Source organism: Carassius auratus, chromosome 2, assembly GCF_003368295.1.
Source record: "Carassius auratus strain Wakin chromosome 2, ASM336829v1, whole genome shotgun sequence".
NCBI classification, from domain to species: domain Eukaryota; kingdom Metazoa; phylum Chordata; class Actinopteri; order Cypriniformes; family Cyprinidae; genus Carassius; species Carassius auratus.
In genome coordinates this window covers 18,328,182-18,347,095 of record NC_039244.1, presented here as the reverse complement: position 1 = coordinate 18,347,095, position 18,914 = coordinate 18,328,182, and the positions used below count along the sequence as shown (strand labels likewise).

The following is an 18,914-nucleotide window of genomic DNA, read 5'->3' as shown; positions in this document are numbered from 1 at the left end:
TTTAATGTAAATTAAGATAAAAAGGTAAATTAGTGAGGTGTATGATTGTACACAAAAAAATAAGCCTTAATACCTCACACAAATGGCCTTCTCATGTAAAGTTTTGGTATGTTATTTTGCAACAATTACGTTTTTTATTATTTATTTATTTATATTTTAGCAGTATCTTTATTTATTATTATTATTATTATTATTATTATTATTATTATTAATTGTAGCAAACGAACACTTCACACAATTGCCAGCCCCAGTTGTTGGACTGCTAGTTTTGCCCAGTGCTAAATTTAGAGAAGGAAACGTTGACATTTATCACATTTTACAGCAGTTTTATTATGGCTAACTTGATTCCCTAACCACCATTAATCTCCAATTTGTAATCCAGTCTAAAGGTCATAAGTGTATGAAATGGTCTGGTGTGGGTCTGTAATATTGCTAGAGCTTCTGGGGAGTGCAGGTGCATTCGCTCAATGAAACAATGGTTGACATTGCTGGTCTTCAGACATAATAGTCATGGCATCAGATGAGATTTATGAGAGGTCATATTGGATACTTGCGGAAAGATTAAAATGGGTAATCTTGAAGAGTCATCCTCTGTCAGTCATGCTTGAGGCCTTGGCTGTGAAGACAGAGGTTATTTATCTATTGCAGTGTGATGTGCTGCAGGCCTGGGAGGGAGGCATATGAGGCAGGTGGTTCAGTGCGGAGCTCTCCAGCCCTTCAGACTTATCACTTATGCACCTGATACTTTCCAAGCTTCTCTATTGCGGGAACTGCAAATTATGCATAATACATGACTCATTAGTCATATTAGACACATGTACGCTATTCTGACTTGTAATTGCACGCATTGAAAGCTCTTTGGCATGCACATCTTCTGTCCTTTCACCAGCAGAACACTTTGATTCAAGTCAAGCTATTTGTGTTACAAGATTATTTTAGAGGTCATCATGGTCAATTTAAATGTATAGAAAGAGGGAATTAAACAGAAACATAAAATAAGATACATGTCGTTTCAAACCTGTGTGACTTTTTTTTTTTTTTTTTTTTTTTTTTAAGTCATACAGGTTTGAGATGGGTGAATAAAGGATTATATTATGTAAATTTTTGGGTGAATTATCCCTTTGATCTACTAATGACAGTTGTCTTGAGCATGTAAATGAATGTTTCTGATTGGCTGATACACAACACCAGCTTTACCATCACAGGACTAAATCACATTTTAAAGTATATTGAACAGAAAACAGTTGTTTTAAATTTAAATAATATTTTAATGTTTTTATTTTTGATTAAACAAAAGGAGAGCATAATAGACTTCTTTCAAAAGCATGGAAACATGCTGTCGACCCCAAACTTTCAACCATAATCAATTTGATTTGCAGGGAAAATTACAGGATTCATTTTTCCTTGTTTTGTTTGGATTATTGTCCTTTTAAGTAACAGTAAAGTTTTAAATGAAGTTTCCTTCTTGTTGCTGCTTGTAACCTTGTTGCAAAATTCTTTTAGGCAGCATTTAAGAAGTGGGATAAAAAATGTTTAAGCTGCTGTTTTAAGATAAGCTTTTGTTTCTCGCCCATGCCCTTAATACATCATCACTGTGTTTTTCCCTTGACTGTCTCAAGCCGTCAGTTCTGAAACTCACCTGAGGTTAAATTAGCTACTAGCTCAAGTAATTGGGTATGGTACGGGCAAGTGGCACATACCCGAGCGGTCTTTGAAGTTGTCAGGCCTCTGCCACCCTCCCTTGCTGATTTGGGCAAGTTGGTGCAACGGTCAGTGTATTTGTCACTATGTCAGCACTCCCGGAGTCATTCCTCCCAACACTCTCAGGGCAATGCATTCATCTTTCTATTCATCTCTGGGCTGGAAGTCATTCATCATAGGACCAGAGGACTCCATCAATTATTCCAATGGGAAAGGAAGAAGGCCGAGAAGCTTTGAAAGGCAAATACATCTTGAATTAATTGGAATGCAGGTAGAAAGCACATTGGCACCAAGCAGATTTCCTGCTGGAAGAAAGGAGGGAAATCATCTCTGCCTCCTGATGCACGTGGTGACTCACATTCACGGCCACAGATAGGGATTCTTTGAGGGTGGGGGTGTCCGGGTTAAGCAATGCTTGTCTTTGTGACATACAATTCGCCTGGGGTTTCTTGCAAAGGCATGCACATGCCAGCACGGTTTCGTGGCAATCGGAAAATACTAGAAGAAATGACTTCAAAACACACATTACATGATACATGAATACATGAATAACATAGGTGTTACATCCTACAGCACTGGGTGGTGAACGGAGGATGAATAGATACCACTGATCAGGGCTGATTATATATATATATATATATATATATATATATATATATATATATATATATATATATATATATTGTGGCGAGTGGGGCGGGGCCGAGAGGCGTGGGAACGAGGAGTGAGGCCAGGTGTAGTGATTGGAGATGAGCTACATCTGCGCCCCACCGCCGGTCTTGAGTCCCACGTAGGAGATGGAAGGATATAAAACTGGAGCGACGACCGTGAAGGACGAGAGAGGACCAGGCCTGGGACATTATTTTATGTTTGGCTTTTATTTGCGCGCACCAGTCGTCCGCGAGGGGCTGGTGCGCAGTTTTGTATTTATTTATGAATTATTAAAATGTATTTTGATTGTGCGCCGGTTCCCGCCTCCTTCTTCCCGATGAATATGGAGATTTGTTTATTGTTACATATATATATATATTTTAAATCGGCCTTTGAACTTTATTGCATGGCAAAAAATTTAAAAAATATATAAAATACTTGTCTTGCCAAAGCACTGACAGAGCCCATTGATCTAATGGCATTGATGAGCACACCAAATGCAAACTTTGCATGCAACAATACTCTAGCCCAGTGATGTTGGGGGATCCAGTGGAGGCGGCAGTCATATTTAAGTGTGACCATGCCACTCTTTATCACAACCCTGCTAAAATGTAGCGATGTAGTTCCAGTATGAGCACTCACTGGAGCCCCGTCAGCTGGTGCCCCTTCAGCTATGCCTAGAAATGGCACTGCTTGTCTTTGTGACATACAATTTGCCTGTCAGCCCGATTTCATGGCAACTGAAATGAAAATACTAGAAGAAATTACTTCAAAATACAGAGCCTGCTGGGCAGGTACCGGGTGGTGAGTGGAGGCTGAATAGATGCCACTGATCATCAAACACAAAGGAGGCTGGAAAGAGAGTTGAGTGAAATGGCTGACACATGGATTTCTCACTGTTTCTTAAGAATTAGCTGTGCTTGGGCAATCTCCTGAAAGCAGCTCTTGAAGACGGCACGGAAGTGACAAGTTGCAGATTTAATCGGATGTATCCAATCAAGTTAGGCTTTTGTGGATGCTCTGCAGAGTTCCTGTAATCCCAAAGAATGGCCTGGCAGGATCGATGAGCAGGAGACTTCCTGTTTCATGTTTGGATCTTCTTTCATCACCGCTCATGTATGCAGATACCACCTTGCAGTTTCAGTCTAGGTTTCATAGTTGCTGCACAGAAAGAAGTGGAGCCGATGAGTATCTACCGTGCTATTATTACTTGGCTGTGTGTTATTTCTGCTTGAGTTCTGACATGGACAGTTTTGCTGTCTAGCAGGTGGTGTTGTCAGTTGATAGGTGACCTTGGTGTGAATTGTAAAACTTTGTCTGTGTCTTTGTCTGTGATTTATTACTTTGTGTGCTTGCTATTTTTAATCTGTTATCTTTCATCTCTAGTATATCTGTAGTGGTTTACAAGGTTGTGCACAATTCTGAGTTGAAGAGTTGGCTTCCTTTCAATTCATGAGTTGGAATTTGAATTGGAATGTCAAGAAGAAGAATTTATTGAATTCAAAATAATTAATAACAATTAAATACAAGAGCAATGCATGCTTTGTGGGAAATGAGGTGCTATTATTTTGTTAATATACAAAGTAATTATACACACTTAAAAAAAAAAAAAAAAAAAACATTATTGGAGTATATTTTATGAGGAAACAATTTAAGTAATTCTACATAAAATAAATTAGTTTAATCCAATGTGCTGCTATTGCTGTTTCTTGCTCTGTCTGTCTATCTATCTGTCTGTCCGATTTTTTTATTATTTTAATTTTGCTTCCTTGCATTAAGATTTAAATTTAAGTTCAAGATCAAATAGGCATGCATAGGTCAATTGCCACATTTGTATGTAACGCCTGTTTCACACTGCAAGCATAAGCGGAGCATGAGCTGCAAATGCACCAGAGTATTCACACTGGAAGAGTTTGAGTCACGTCAGTCGTAAGTGCACACATGTACAATATTTACTGAAGCTGTCAATAATGTAAGAATAATGAAATTCTTATTCATATTCTCCATTGTCATTTTAAGATCCTGAGCAAAATGAATTGTTTGTTGTGTTTGATAAAATATTTAAATTTATAATATCCTATATGGCAATTAAAGAAGTTAAAATGGGTAAATCTTCAATACATATTTTTGATTCTTAATTTTCATGCATGACATACATCATACATACTTATTATGTGCATTTTTTAGCATGTTTTGTGTTCGTGTTTATTTTGTCCATCAAAAGTGTGCTGTCACTCTATCTAATTGAGCATCAGCAGCGCATCAAAAATAGACTCGGTGCCAAAACCCCCGCTTTACTGCTGCTCACGTCACACTCCTGCTTGACGCTCACGTGCTGCTCCTGCTGCCGGTGTGAATGCACACTGAAAAAAATGCACGGTGCTTACACCACTCACGCTTGCAGTGTGAAACAGGCATAAGGGTCCACAAAAGCCAAGAGAGACGGGGGAAGAAGAAATACAAATACAAATGCTTTGAAACAATATTTAAAATTGTTCTCTGGTGTTCCCATAGTGTGTGTGCAAAGTTTTATCTCAAAATAACCCGCGGATAATTTTTTATGCTTCTTGAAATTGCCACTTTAAGGGTATTGTCCCAAAAGGCTCTTTGATCCGACCACATCTGGATTTTGAGCAGAAAGCAGATTTTTTATAAATAACGATTCAGACTTCTTTAAATGAGAAGCAAACTTACAGTACATCAAACAAATTAGCATGTCGACCCAGGAGTTTATTAGCTTAATTGCTATAAAGTCTGTGATTTTTCCCAAAAACCACAATACAGAATTAATCCTAGTTTAAATAAAATACTACTACTAATAATAAAACCTTAATGACTTTTAACTCTAATGACTTTCCACTTGAGGATTAGTTTGTTGCAGTCTCAGAATACAGAACACAGTTCATGTTTATTCTTGTTATGACAGGTGCTCCTTTAGGATGTTTTCTTCACATTGGAAACTTCACATGCTATCTATACTTTATTAGACCTGTCAGTAATTGGAATTGGAAGAGGAGGTCACAGTTCCAGGGGATCCTTTCCAGTCATTTCCCAAGGCAGCCTGTGGCATCAGCAAAACAATCTTTTTATACATTAACGTAGCCACTCAATAGTCTTATTTATAGTACCATCATGGCTTGTGTTTTTGTTTTATTAACATGTATGTCATCTCTGTGTTTGTATTATGAAGTTGTTGTTATTTTCCCAGTACTTGCTCCCAGGCGAACATTGAAACCCGTTTCAGTTCTTAATATCTACCATACATTATTTCCATAGAATATAAAACATCTGTAAAATACTGAGAGGCTCGGACCACTCATAATTCCATTTTGTGCAACTTTAATGAGTCTATCCATTTGTTTTCTCAGTTTATTGGAAACATAATACTTAAGTTGCATTCGTGCATTTTGATTATTGCAAAGCCATTGTAAACTACATTTAACAATAAGGTGTTAAAAGCTTGCCCATAACTTTATCTCTTGTTATCTCTTGAACTAATTTTTAACATCTCATCTAGATAACACACAATTTGTTTCTTTGACACATTTTTACACTATTTACCTGTAGGGCAGACAAATGCCCTTTGTTAAAGAGTTTTGGCTTAATAGTCCTGCATTTTGGATGTTTAATTCTCTGTTAAAGCACTTTATTTTACAGTCCTGTTCCCGATTTACATACTATGTACTTATTCTAGTAATTACAATAACTATGTAATAACTAGGTACTAACCCTGAACCTACCCCTAAACCTACCCCTACCCCATGTAGTTACCTTGTATTACCAGAACTTTCTTAAATAAATACACTGTAAGTATACTATAAGTGCATGTAAGTACACATACTGTAAAATAAAGTGCAACCAGAAGATGTATTACAGAGCCTATGGATGATTTGTGAAGTTCATGTTTAATTGATGTATATATGATATCAGAATACATCACATTTCCTTGTCATCTTTGTTTATTTATGGTTCATGCTTTTCAGAGACAGCATGTTGTGCTTTTGCAGTTTGTTTAGTCTGCTGCATCTGTCACTTATTAATATACAAATGTGGAATTTATGTCTACCGTAACGCTGCACTTGTCGAATGCCAAGAAAATTAAACCCTCCTCTAATTGTTCAGTTCAGTTCAAAATGAATTGAAGGATAAAAATAGCTTTGCTTGTTCTGCTATAATTGAAATTGTTTTTCATATTTTTATTTGTTCTTTACCTTACATGCCCGAACACAGTTACTAAGGCAGTGTGATAGTGTTGTCCCTTGTTTTACACCAGCTTGTGTTACAAACTGAGTTGAGCAGTTCACAAACGTCACTGATATTTTATTTTATAATTGTGCAAACTGGAATCCAGTTATGCGTGAACATTTTGCAGCATGTAGTAGCTTAAACCTTTCTGCTGCTAATTGCATCTCCTAATTAATAAGTTTTGCCATTTTTTGTGGATGGAATTAAGAGTATATAGACATTACATTCATTTCATCCATCATCTCAACAACTTCTGTTGTTCTACTATATTCACTCATATATATTTTGACAACAGTGCGGAATAAATTCATAATTTCAGTTCAAAACTTAAAAAGATTTTGATGTGGCATACACCGAGAGAAAGAAAAAGGAAACCCCATTAAAATTCAGTTTTGGGCGCAGTCCTCAATGGTAATCACATTTGGGGTTTACAGTAATTTATTCTTTGACACTGATTAATTGCATAGAATTGCTGGAGCCATTTCCTGATATAAACATCAATTAATTAGCCGCCAACATTAAATGTGATAATTAATACATTGTGTGCCACGGCATGGGCCCGGGATCCTTCACGGGTTGCTCTTCAGATGCCTGTGGTCGATGCAAACATCCCAATTTTGACATCGACAGGGATCTGGAAGTTATGGGGTGATGAGTTGAATGAAAGAGACTTATGTGCATGTTCATGTCTAGTTAAGGAAACTGACAGCAGTGGTGGTGTCAACATCCATTCTCCCTGTGCTCGTGCTGGTTTGGCGAACCCTTGTTGATCACTGAAATCAGTCAGAATGGCAGTGATTCTTTCTGGATTCTGGAGCACAAAGTCCTTCTCCCAAACTCCCTCTCAATTAGAATGGCAGCATATGGCCCATTGACCAGTAAAGCACAGAGGCAGCTATCTACTCTGATGTCTGGAGATTCTGATAGAGAGGTCCCTCGGTGTGGCTGAGAGGGAAAGTGTGTCACCTTGATCTGTTAAGAAGTGTCCGCTTCTCCTCGAACGTCTATATTAGGAACAGATAGATCCTCTTGACGGATAGTGTCCTTTTGGCCAAATTGTTTACGGTGTTAATTTGCAAGCATGATTTTTTTATTCTATTACAGGATGCACTCAAAGGTAATGCATCATTCATGTATGCTAATTTGTAGGGCTGTAAATGTCAGTCAGGCAAAATATGACGCTTAAATGTCACTAAAAAGCTTTAATAACCAGAAACATTAGAATATACTTGTGTTTTCACATATTTACACCTCGCAGCGTCACTGACAGCACACAAGAACACAGCCTGTAAACTGTCATTTCATTTTACATGTGTGTTTGAGCTGCCGAAAATCTGATATCTAATTAATTTGAAAGAAAGTTCTAAAAGAAGTTCTGCCAGTTTCTCAGATGACTGGTTTAATGAGTTGCCTTAACTGGATAATACATTTGTTTACACAAAGGTGTTAAAGGTCAAATATTCAAGTTCAGTTTAAAATACTGTGTCCTATCCTGCAGAGACAACTACAGTGTAAGCAATTAATTGTAACTGTAATAGTGTTGTGCACAGTTTTTTTTTTTTTTTTTTTTTTTTGGCAAAATGTTTAGGTTTTCTGAAAGTTTAAATTATTTAAAGATATATTGGTTGATGGAAACTGTTCTTGATTTTTGTATTCCATGTTTTGGCATGTGTGTATGTCTGGCTGTGGACCCATTTAAAAAACTCCAACACTCCACTCTCGCTATTGTGTAAAAATGATATTGTTTTGGTATAATGTACAGTTTTGATACTTGTAGTGCAGATTTATGTTTTTTATTTTTAGTATTATTATTTTTTTTTACAGCATTATACGTTTAAAAAATACTTTACATGTGACTTAATTTATGCGGTTGATTCAATTCTGTTTTCACTTAATTAAACACCATAGTAAAATAATTTTTTTATGTTACCACATGAAACTTTTCCCATTTTTTTTAACCCCATTTTTCTTATCAGTGTGCTGAGTTAGAGTCGATTTCACATTTTCACCATTTGCCCTCTATTAGATAAGCCTGCTGTGATCTGAAGTACATTCCAATGTTAAATTATTTCTGCTGTAGTCACCCATTCCTTCACTCGTCCAAGAGTGAACTCAGGGTGCAACTGTTAAAGGTGCCATAGAATGCATTGATACAATATTTTAAATTATTCTATAATGTCCCCAGAGTATGTATGCAAAGTTTTATCTCAAAATACGTGATGCTTGCTTTGTCTGGAGTCTGGACGTTTGTGCACGAAGCATTGGTATCTATCCCTCTAACTCCAGTACTGAACTGACCCTCATTTGTGAGACAGTCTGGTGTAATATGTTAGCACAAAGTATAGGACTTTTTTTTTTTTTTTTTACATTTCCTTCGAAAATAAAATTTAACCAGTGTCCTCAGTGGTCTATGGAGACTCCTATGTCTGTTGGTGCATTCCAACACACAACACTTTTAATGGCTACAGCAAGAGAACAGTAATGGTGGACCGCAGCCTCTCACTCAGGGCTGTGTATATGCTAATAGGGCAGACAGTGTCAAAATAGGCGGGACTTTCACAGACTATGTCGTCATAGTCTGGAACCGTTTGTGTAGAGAGACTGTTTATGATTTTTTGGAATTATAAAACAATGAGTGAGTTGATTTTTTACAATTATAGGTTGGTTGTTTTCACACACTGCATCCACACAACTGTGTTCAAACACATTATAAAAGTGATTTTTGCATTCTATGGCACCTTTAATGTGGAGTCATACGATGTCTACTACAAGTGGTTGTTTAAACAAAAATTTGCCCACACCTTCATGAGTTATGGGCTGTCGTCCCGACTGTTCAATGCATAGAGTGTGTGCCATTTCATATTTAGATTTTCTCTTGTCTTGTCATTTTGATATATGTCTGACAATGTATACATTTATGTGTGTGTACATTCAAGACCTTGCTAACTGATGCATAAGGATGTATGTTTATTTAAGGATTGTTCTTTATTTATTATTTATTTTTATTTTTATTTTTTTGTGCTCACTTTCAGATTTAAATAGTAGTGTGGGCCTTGATTGTTTGCCTGCATGCTTGATCATTCCTTGCTAATGATGCCACCACCCGAAGGCATGCGGCAGAAAGGCAAAGATGACTGCAACCTCTGAACTTGTGTTTGTGATGTGAAGTTCTGTCATATTAATCATTCTGTCAGACAATGAGAGCTAGGCACCAAAGGGGTAAAAAGGAGACATGGCCCTCTGAAGCAGAGGGATTTAGTAAAGTAAAAAGAAAAGAGGGGCACTTGTTATTATTTATCCAAACTCTGACGTGCACCGCACTCACACCACCGCACTCTACAGGGGCACATGTGTGTTCTCTTTTAGATGGTTTTAAGTAGGAACTGCACAAGGTGAGGATAGTGCAAAAGCAGCACATTAAGAAGCTTATTCATCACATTTGTGCTTGTGTCAGAAAGCCGTCTGCCCCAGAGAGCGCGGGAGCGTATGGATTTGGAGGTGTTGTGCTTCAAACGAATTGGACTCTTTGTTCAATTGTGTTAGAGTGTGTTCACATGTACAAAATACTAATAACTAGGAAAAAGAAGCTGGATAACTCAAATCATTAATATATAATGTTTAGAACTTTACTGTCACTTTTGACCAATTTAATGCATCCTAGCTGAATAAAAGTGTGTGTGTATATATATGTATATATATATATATATATATATATATATATATATATATATATATATATATATATATATATATATATATACTGAGCATCAAATCAGCATGTTAGAATGATTTCTGAATGATCACGAATGATCTTTGTAATCACAGGAATACATTAGAATATTACTGGTTTTACTATGTTTTCGGTCAAATAAATACAGCCTTGGTGAGCATAAAAAAAAAAAAAAAGTTAATTATTCCAAACTTTTTACTGTTTTTGGGATTTTTATTTTTTTTATTTAAATTTTAAAATTATTATTAGAAGTAGTAGTATATTTTTTTAACAATGTAAACGTCATTACTGTTACTACTTTTTTTATACAAATTTAAATGTAAATTTTTTATACAAATGTAAATATTGATTAGCATAATGCTAATAGATTAGTATAGTTTTTTTTTTTTTTTTTTTTTTACTTTGCCTGGCTCATGAAAAAAGGCAAAAATGTATGCCAATTGGGTTTTGCTTTAACCATGTAAGTCTCTGATAAAAGAACAGTTTAAGATGTTAATATGACCTTACACATTGTCTGGTTATTGAGTGTATCAGCATGTACTTGTAAACACACTCACTGTCTGTCTTTCTCATTAACAGTCTGAGAATGTCCTGCTTAATAAGACAAAATGCTTTGAGCTGTTGATATAGTGCTCTTGTCTCTTGCACCTGTGTTCTGTTTATAATGGTATTCCTCCTATCAACAGCTTACGGAATTTATTATTTCTGCAAATCAGTCATTGGTATGTTAGAGCTGGTCTTAAGTGATTCATGATAATGTCAAGAGGAATTATTTTTTTACAGACAGAATAGAATGGGTTTAGTTTTAAGACATGTCAGGTCAAGTTTAGAAAGCAATATGCGCTAATGCCTAGCCAGCATGTTGCATATGGGATATGCTTTAAATTTGTGTGATCAACCAGATTTGCCATGAATTAAGGCGGGGTTAAATTGAAACATGGATGTGTATTCCCTAGATGGAAGGCATGGCTGACAGTCGCTGTAGGAGACGAGATGATTGATTACGCAGCCAGCTCAACATATGGTGATATGTGAGATTTTAGCTCATAGGGTAACCGTGGGTAAAAAAAGCGACAGCTCATGTGTTAAAGAGAGTTGGAATGATAAATGGAAAAATGCTGCAATGGATTTCTTTCACACAAATCTGCTGAGCTACTCTGCGTCTTCTATTAATAATAATCCTCTAAGGCAAGAATTTTCTATAAAACACTGTTATCTTCTGACACAAAAAAAACAATTTTTTGTACTTTTAATTGTAATTTATTGTCAATGTGTAGAAGCATATCAGAAATATTGTATTATTATTTTTTTTGTTTCAAGTCAGTGCTTTCATTTCCAGGACTAATTTTGGAATTGACTTTGTTTATTGTCTCTCATTTCATTTTGTGTAATCCACATTCTGTGATTTTGGAGCAATAGCAGATCAGGGTGCATTTTGCAGCAATGCAGTCATGTGCTTATGAAGAGCAGAGAATGTACCCAATTCAGCAAGGTTAGGATTAGCAAACATTATTCCAAAAATCATTTAATACTGGGATTGTCAGTAAGGGATCCACCTTAGGCACAAAGCAGAACCTGTTAGTTTCATAAACTTAGATTTATTTTTAAAGACCCAGTGTAATCATAATTAAAGTTAGTTTGCTTTTAGTCCACATGTGTTACCTTTGAGATTATCTGTATGCTAGCATGCTCTTAAAAGTACAGAACAATGTAAAAGAAATGAAGTAATATAAGATTTACAATCTTTCTCTTCCAGGGAAATGGGCCAAAAATATTGATGAATAGTTTAAATAAATTTAATGGAGTACATTTTACAAGAAAAATACAATTTCAGTCTTTTTACTTAAATATTTTATGCTTAATTATGTTGTCTTTGTAATTAATTGTGAAATTTTCTCATCTTCTGTTTATTTAGGTATGGTAAACTACAGTGAGGTCACTGGTTACCCATTGGTTCAGCACTGGAAGCTGCGGTCCATTATGTACCATGTAAAGCTCAATCAGTGGACCCTCTCCCAAGGTAAAACACTCAATTTCCTTCCGTTAACATGGATGTATTGAGCAAGTATTTACAACAAATATGTTTCACTAAGAGTACAGCATATACGGCGGTTAGGAAGATGTTTCAGGCCAGCAGTACCTTATTTGTCACCCTTTTGACCACAAAACCAGTCATAAGGGTCAGATTTCTGTTAATAGTCATTCATTGATGTGTTGTTTGTTAGGATATGACAAAATTTGGCCCAGATACAACTATTTGAAAATGATTAATAAGAAATTGAATAAATATATTCATGGAACATTTTCTTTATTTAACATCCTAATGATTTTTGGCATAAATTAAAAAATGATAGTTTTGACCTATGCAATGTTGTTATTGTTGATTTTTGTTTTTTGACTATTGCTACAAATATACCCCAGCGACTTACAAGTAAGACTGGTTTTGTGGTCCAGGGTCACATTTGGTCTGATTGTCTGGAATGAGCTCACTGAAGAGCCCACACTGTGACGGTCAGTTGTGCTGGTGGGTAGTGAAGCAAAAACTCAATACCAACAAATATAGCTGCCTGATGTGAAGGAGGCAGTTCTCAGTGCTCTGTTGATCTCAGACTGTTTAAAACTGGGGGATTTAAAGATGAAGTTTATACCTTTTTGTACTATCCCAACTTAATATTCAGAGACAACTATAACTAAGCCACCTGTAGGTTGATGTCTTTGTAAACTCAGCGGTGCTATCAAAACATTACTTTATTTATATTTGTTTTCTTCCAAAAAAAAAAAAAAAATTACCATTAAATGATTTATTTTTCAAATTACTTAAAATAGTTTTTACATTTTCATTTCAGATTTTATTTTTATTTTTTTTATTTACTCACTGGAGGTCAATTTGCAAACCCAAACACAAAGGAAGTGGAATAATGTGAAATGTATTATTATTATTATTATTATTATTATTATTATTATTATTATTCATTGATTATTAATTATTATTATTAATAACTTTTTTTCCTGTTTGTGCAAGTTATAAAAACGTTGTTTTGAAATATGGTACCATTCTTCTGATCATGTCCCCAAGGCTGGATTGGTAATTAGGCATACCAGGCATTTTCCGGTGGGCCGACACACTTAAGGGGCCGACAGAATGTTTTTCTTGATAGAATTTAATACTTTGGTCACACTTTATTTTAGGGTCCAATTCTCACTATTAACTAACCATCAACTATGACTTTTCCCTCAATTAACCCCTTATCTGCTGCTTATTAATAGTTAATAAGGTAGTTGTTAAGTTTAGGGTATTGGGTAGGATTATGGATGTCATGCATTATATGTACTTTATAAGCACTAATAAACAGCCAATATGTTAATAATAGACATGTTAATAAGCAACTAGTTATTAGTGTGAATTGGACCCTATACTAAAGTGTTACCAATACTTTTATTTAGCAAGGATGCTTTAAATTGAAGTGATGATAAAGACATTTATAATGTTACAAATATATATTTAGGATAAAAGCTGTTCTTCTAAACTCTCTATTCATCAAAAAAACTTGAAAAAGTTATAGTTTCTGAAGCATCATGTGACTGGAAAAATGATTCTAAAAATTAATCTTTAAAATAGAAGGGAATAAATTACATTTGAAAATATATTTTACAAATGTTTGAAAAAAGTTATTTTAAATAGTAAAAAATATTTCACAATATTGCAGCTTTTGCTGTATTTTGGATCAAATAAATGCAGGCTTGATGAGCATAAGAGAATTCTTAAAAAAAAAAAAAACATAAAAAATCTTACTGTTCAAAAGCTTTATAGTGTGGTAAAGCTGGTACAGATTAAATGTTTTTATTAAATGAACAATGTTTTGTTAACATGCAAACAAATTGAATTATGTTGTCTGACAAAAGTTTCAGAGGTCTTCAGTGCATGTAAACAAGTAATTTATATTCTAAAGTACTTCAGGGAAATTTAAATTATGTGACTAAAAGTTTACATTTAAGTTTTATTATGGATATTCTGTTAGAAAAAAGCAAGAAAAAAAGTTTTTAAAATCTCAGACATCAGCCCACTCAAAAGCTCTGTGAGACCTTGTTGTTTATCCTTCCTTTGTTTCCCCAGATAACATGTCACACAGAGCACTGACAAATCATGTTTTCACTCTTTGCTTTGTTATGTGTACTGCAGTATGTGGAACTGGGTTGAATATGGAAAGTAAAGACAGTAATAAATCTTTGACAATAAAGTTTTGAATCCTTCATGCGTATTGTAGCTGCACTGAAAACCAGCATGCAATAATAAAGCTTTGTAATTCTCATAGATCCACATAATTTTAAATTTTCTCTTTTGTTTGATCTATAATGCAGCTTCTGTTTTTGATTGAGATGAAATTGAAGTTTGATGCAATACTCTAAAACCTCTCACACATCTAAATTCACACATCACATTCTTCTTCAGCCTTCAGTTCAGCAGTTCATTCACTGGATGGGGCCACCCTGCGTAGTGACTTTGTGTCCATTTTAAAAGAGTTTGGCAACCATTTTATCCAGGAGGCAGCGTATGGCTTTGAGGAATCCTGTACCATATGGTATCCCAACAAACAAGTCCAACGGCAGCTGTGGTTGGAGTATCAGGACATCAGCAAAGGTAAGCTGTATAAATATGAATTTAAAAGATTCAATTTGCTGGTTATTGGATCTTGTTCACTAAAAAGCGCATAAAAGTTGCATACTGTGCACAGATGTATGTTTGTTTGTTTTGTAAATAATAAGACTTATTTTAAAACTGCTTATTTAATTTATAATAATAATACTATTAATAATAATTTGACTTGTGCAAAGGCTGCTTGTTTATGCAATAGTAGTAGTAGTTGTAGTAGTAGCACTAGCAGCAGTAGAAAAAAAAATAAAGTAACCATACAATATTTCCTAAATTCTTTGTATTATTATTTTAAGTAATTCAAGTTGTTAGTATTATCCTAAAAATAGGACAGATGTGACTTATAAATAATTTTTTCTGTATGAAGATGCACTGGTTTTACCCATGGTTAGTAAATGAGAATCATTGTTTTTATGCTTTAGGGTGCACCGTTTTATTTTATTTTATGAGTAGATAAACCTTGACAGTTTCTGAGGAGATAAACAAAGCTAAACTATTTTATCTGTCCAGAAATTATGCAGATGTTTTGTAAATGTTAATTTAATATTTATACAGGTCTAAATAAATAATAATAAGGAATCGATTTAAAAAAATAAATAATTGTCTAGACATGCAGATAGAAGTTTAACCCATGGCGCCCAAGGTTTGGTTTTGTCATAATATAAAGTCCATTTGGGAAAGGATGTTGACAGGAGCTGAGGAAGTAAAACTCAACACAGCCCTCGGGAGGTTGGTCACATCTGTTCAGCCAATAAAAGGAGGCAAGGGCAGATGTGAGATGGCTGACTGGCTAAAGCTGAATGCAGGCCAGCGCTGCTCCGTACTTGGAAGGCTCCTGGGCAGGCTCACCTAGTTTTTATGCTTCAGCTCCACTCAGCTGAGCCCATATATACAGTATGAACAAGGTCAGTTAGGATGGAACTTATTTGGAAAGAAAACAAAAGTGTGACATTAACAGATAAAGAATCACTAGAGATGGGCTAGATAGTCCATAGAGTGATTCAGCCAAGGATGGTTTGGGTTTCTCTGCTTATGGTTAGTTTATTAACAATGCATCCTTGGGCATTCATGAAATAGCAGTGCCGTGAACATGAATTAAGTGCTTTGTGATCCAAGCAAGCTCTTCTTTGAGAAATAGGCACCAAGGTTATACGACAAGGCTTAGTCTGTACTCTTCTGTATTCAATTATAATGTCTCATGTTATACATGTAACCATGGTTCCCAGACGTTAGGGAACAAGACGCTTTGTCCCCTAGAGGGCACTATGGGAAATGCTTCTGATATAACCGGTGTCTGAAGCATGAGGCTAAACACGGAAATGAACTTGACATTGGCAGGCAGCAGCCTATGACATCACAACTGGTGTGGCCAAGACAAGAATATAAATGAAAAATAAATCTGTGAAATATATCATCCACTTTTTTGTCTGAAGGAGATGTATGCAGAAATGCCTAAAGAATGGCAAAGGGATGCAGTCTGTTATTCCATATCCTAAGGGTGGTTACATGTGAAAACGGAGACATTTCCTTTTCGAAAGGGAACTTGCGCCAAGTCTCCTAGAGAGCACTATGTGGAACTTTATACCCACACTGCATGCTGAAGGGATGAGTGCCTTATTGGCTGAGCTAAGTCAAAGACTCATAGAGGTCCTCACCCCTGCACCAGCAATGCGATCATAGACTGGAGCCTCTCAACAGTGGGAGTCTCAACGGGGAGAGGAAGCCTATACGTTCTTATTCAGGGCAGCATCCAAGGAGGCTCACAGAGAGCCTAACACTCAGAGCTAACTGGCCCACGAAACTCTGCAGAATGGAGGGCAAAATACATGAGATCTTTAATGAGAGGTGGGCTAGCAACACTCCACACTAAGGTCAGTAGCCAAGGAGGATCCCAGAGAGCCCATAACTTAACATACTACTCTACTGCCTAGCCGAGCTCCAAGAGTGGAGGACTCTTCAAATCTAGAGGAGAGCCAACAACGCCCCATGCTCAAGATATCTTGTAAGGAGGCTCACTGGCAAAGGCTGCCACCTACCAATGTCAAGCCCTGTGTCTTAAATCACCCCATACTCTTAAATAGTCCACTATATGAGGGTACAGCCATTTTTAGTAGTGTCCAAAACCTTAGTGGACATTATTTAATGTGCTCATTCAGTCCCACTATGTACAGCAACAACGAGTGTCCAACTTTTGTATGCTCAATAACTAGAGAAAACCCATAATGCACTGTGCGAATTAATTACTGTATCTCACCAGAAGATGGCATCCGCAGCAGATTCATTCATCCATATTTTCATTTTACAAATGTTTGTCCATGGTACGGTGTCATACAATACAGGTATAAATTCAATGTAAATTGATTATTAAATTGTTTAATTAGTGTTTATACACAAGTTCCATGACATAGTTCCAGATAAATCCTTTGTACTACTAGAGCTGCCAGTTTCTAATGATTATTAAACAGCAAGCACAAACTATGCAAAAGCATGCAAATTCACTAATTTTCATATAATGCTTTAAGTGAACTGTATTAGGGGACTAATATAGGGAACAGTGAATGAGGGTATATGGGGCAATTTCGGATTGAGCCCTTTTTTAACCATTTTCATGCTTCGACTCATGTTTCAGACACAGCTCATCCGTAGGCATTCCACATTTCCCTCTTGAAGACACAGACTGAGTTCCCTTTTTGAAAGAGAACTTACGGTAAAAGCGATTGCAAGGCAAATGAAAGCAAAATGAAAGCTGTGGGTGCTCTGCAGTTTGATAATCCAACACTCATTTGTGGAAGTGGCTTTTGTTGGGTTTAGAAAATCTATATTTGAGGTGTCTGTGAGTACACCATGTTCTGCTAAAAGCATTTTGTGCTAATGGCCATGTGGCAGCAGTATTAATCCTGCTGGAAAGACCAACATATTTAATCAAATTTGTCCGGTCAAACGATCACCCAGAAGAGGAGATTTTTCAATAAATTCATCCAAAACCAAATTATGTGAGATTTGCCATATACAATTGTTTATTTTAACACTGTCATAAATAACTTGTGTGTGTGCGTGTGTGTTTGTGTGTATAATGTTTTGTTTGTTTAATGCATTGATATTATTTCAAGCACTTAACATAGCAATTCCCATTGCTGAAAGTAAAAATATTATTTTTGTAATAATAATGGGTTTATGTGAAGATGTTTACTTGAATTAAAAGTTATAATATTTTTTATGCTCTGTAAAAGTGTAATCCTATTAAATGTTAAAGATTACAGGTCATTAAATTAGAATGTTGTGGGAAAATACATTATTTCAGTAATTCAACTCAAATTGTGAAACTTTTGTATCAAATAAATTCAGTGCACACATAATGAAGTAGTTTAAGTCTTTGTTTTTTTTTTAATTGTGATGATTTTGGCTCTCATTTAACAAAAACCCACCAATTCACTACCTCAACAAATTAGAATATGGTGAGATGCCAATCAGCTAATCAACTCAAAACACCTGGAAAGGTTTCCTGAGCCTTCTAAATTGTCTCTCAGTTTGGTTCACTAGGCTACACAATCCTGGGGAGAACTGCTGGTCTGACAGTTGTCCAGAAGACAATCATTGACACCCTTTACAATGAGCCACAAAGATTAATTGCCAAAAAACAACAACAACAAAAACTGGCTGTTCACATAGTGCTGTGCATGTTAACAGAAAGTTGAGTGGAAGGAAAACGTGTGGAAGAAAAAGATACACAACGAACCCAGAGAACCACAGCCTTCTGAGGATTGTCAAGCACAATCGATTCAAGAATTTGAATGAACTTCATAAGGAATGGACTAAGGCTGGGGTCAAGGCATCAAGAGCCACCACACACAGATGTGTCAAGGAATTTGCTGAACAACAGACAATGTCAGAGGTGTCTTACCTGGGCTAAGGGGAAGAAGAACTGGACTGTTGCCC

At 35.8% G+C, this 18,914-nt stretch overlaps 1 protein-coding gene across 1 annotated transcript in view; it reads left to right on the top strand.

Annotated features, from left to right (window-relative positions):
- LOC113040761 (astrotactin-1-like) overlaps window positions 1-18,914 on the top strand; it is a 100,480-nt gene that overhangs the window by 15,908 nt on the left and 65,658 nt on the right. Inside the window, exons 4-5 of the mRNA XM_026199019.1 lie at window positions 12,243-12,347; window positions 14,778-14,966. Coding sequence (XP_026054804.1) covers window positions 12,243-12,347; window positions 14,778-14,966 — 294 coding nt within the window. The remainder of the gene's footprint in view (window positions 1-12,242; window positions 12,348-14,777; window positions 14,967-18,914) is intronic.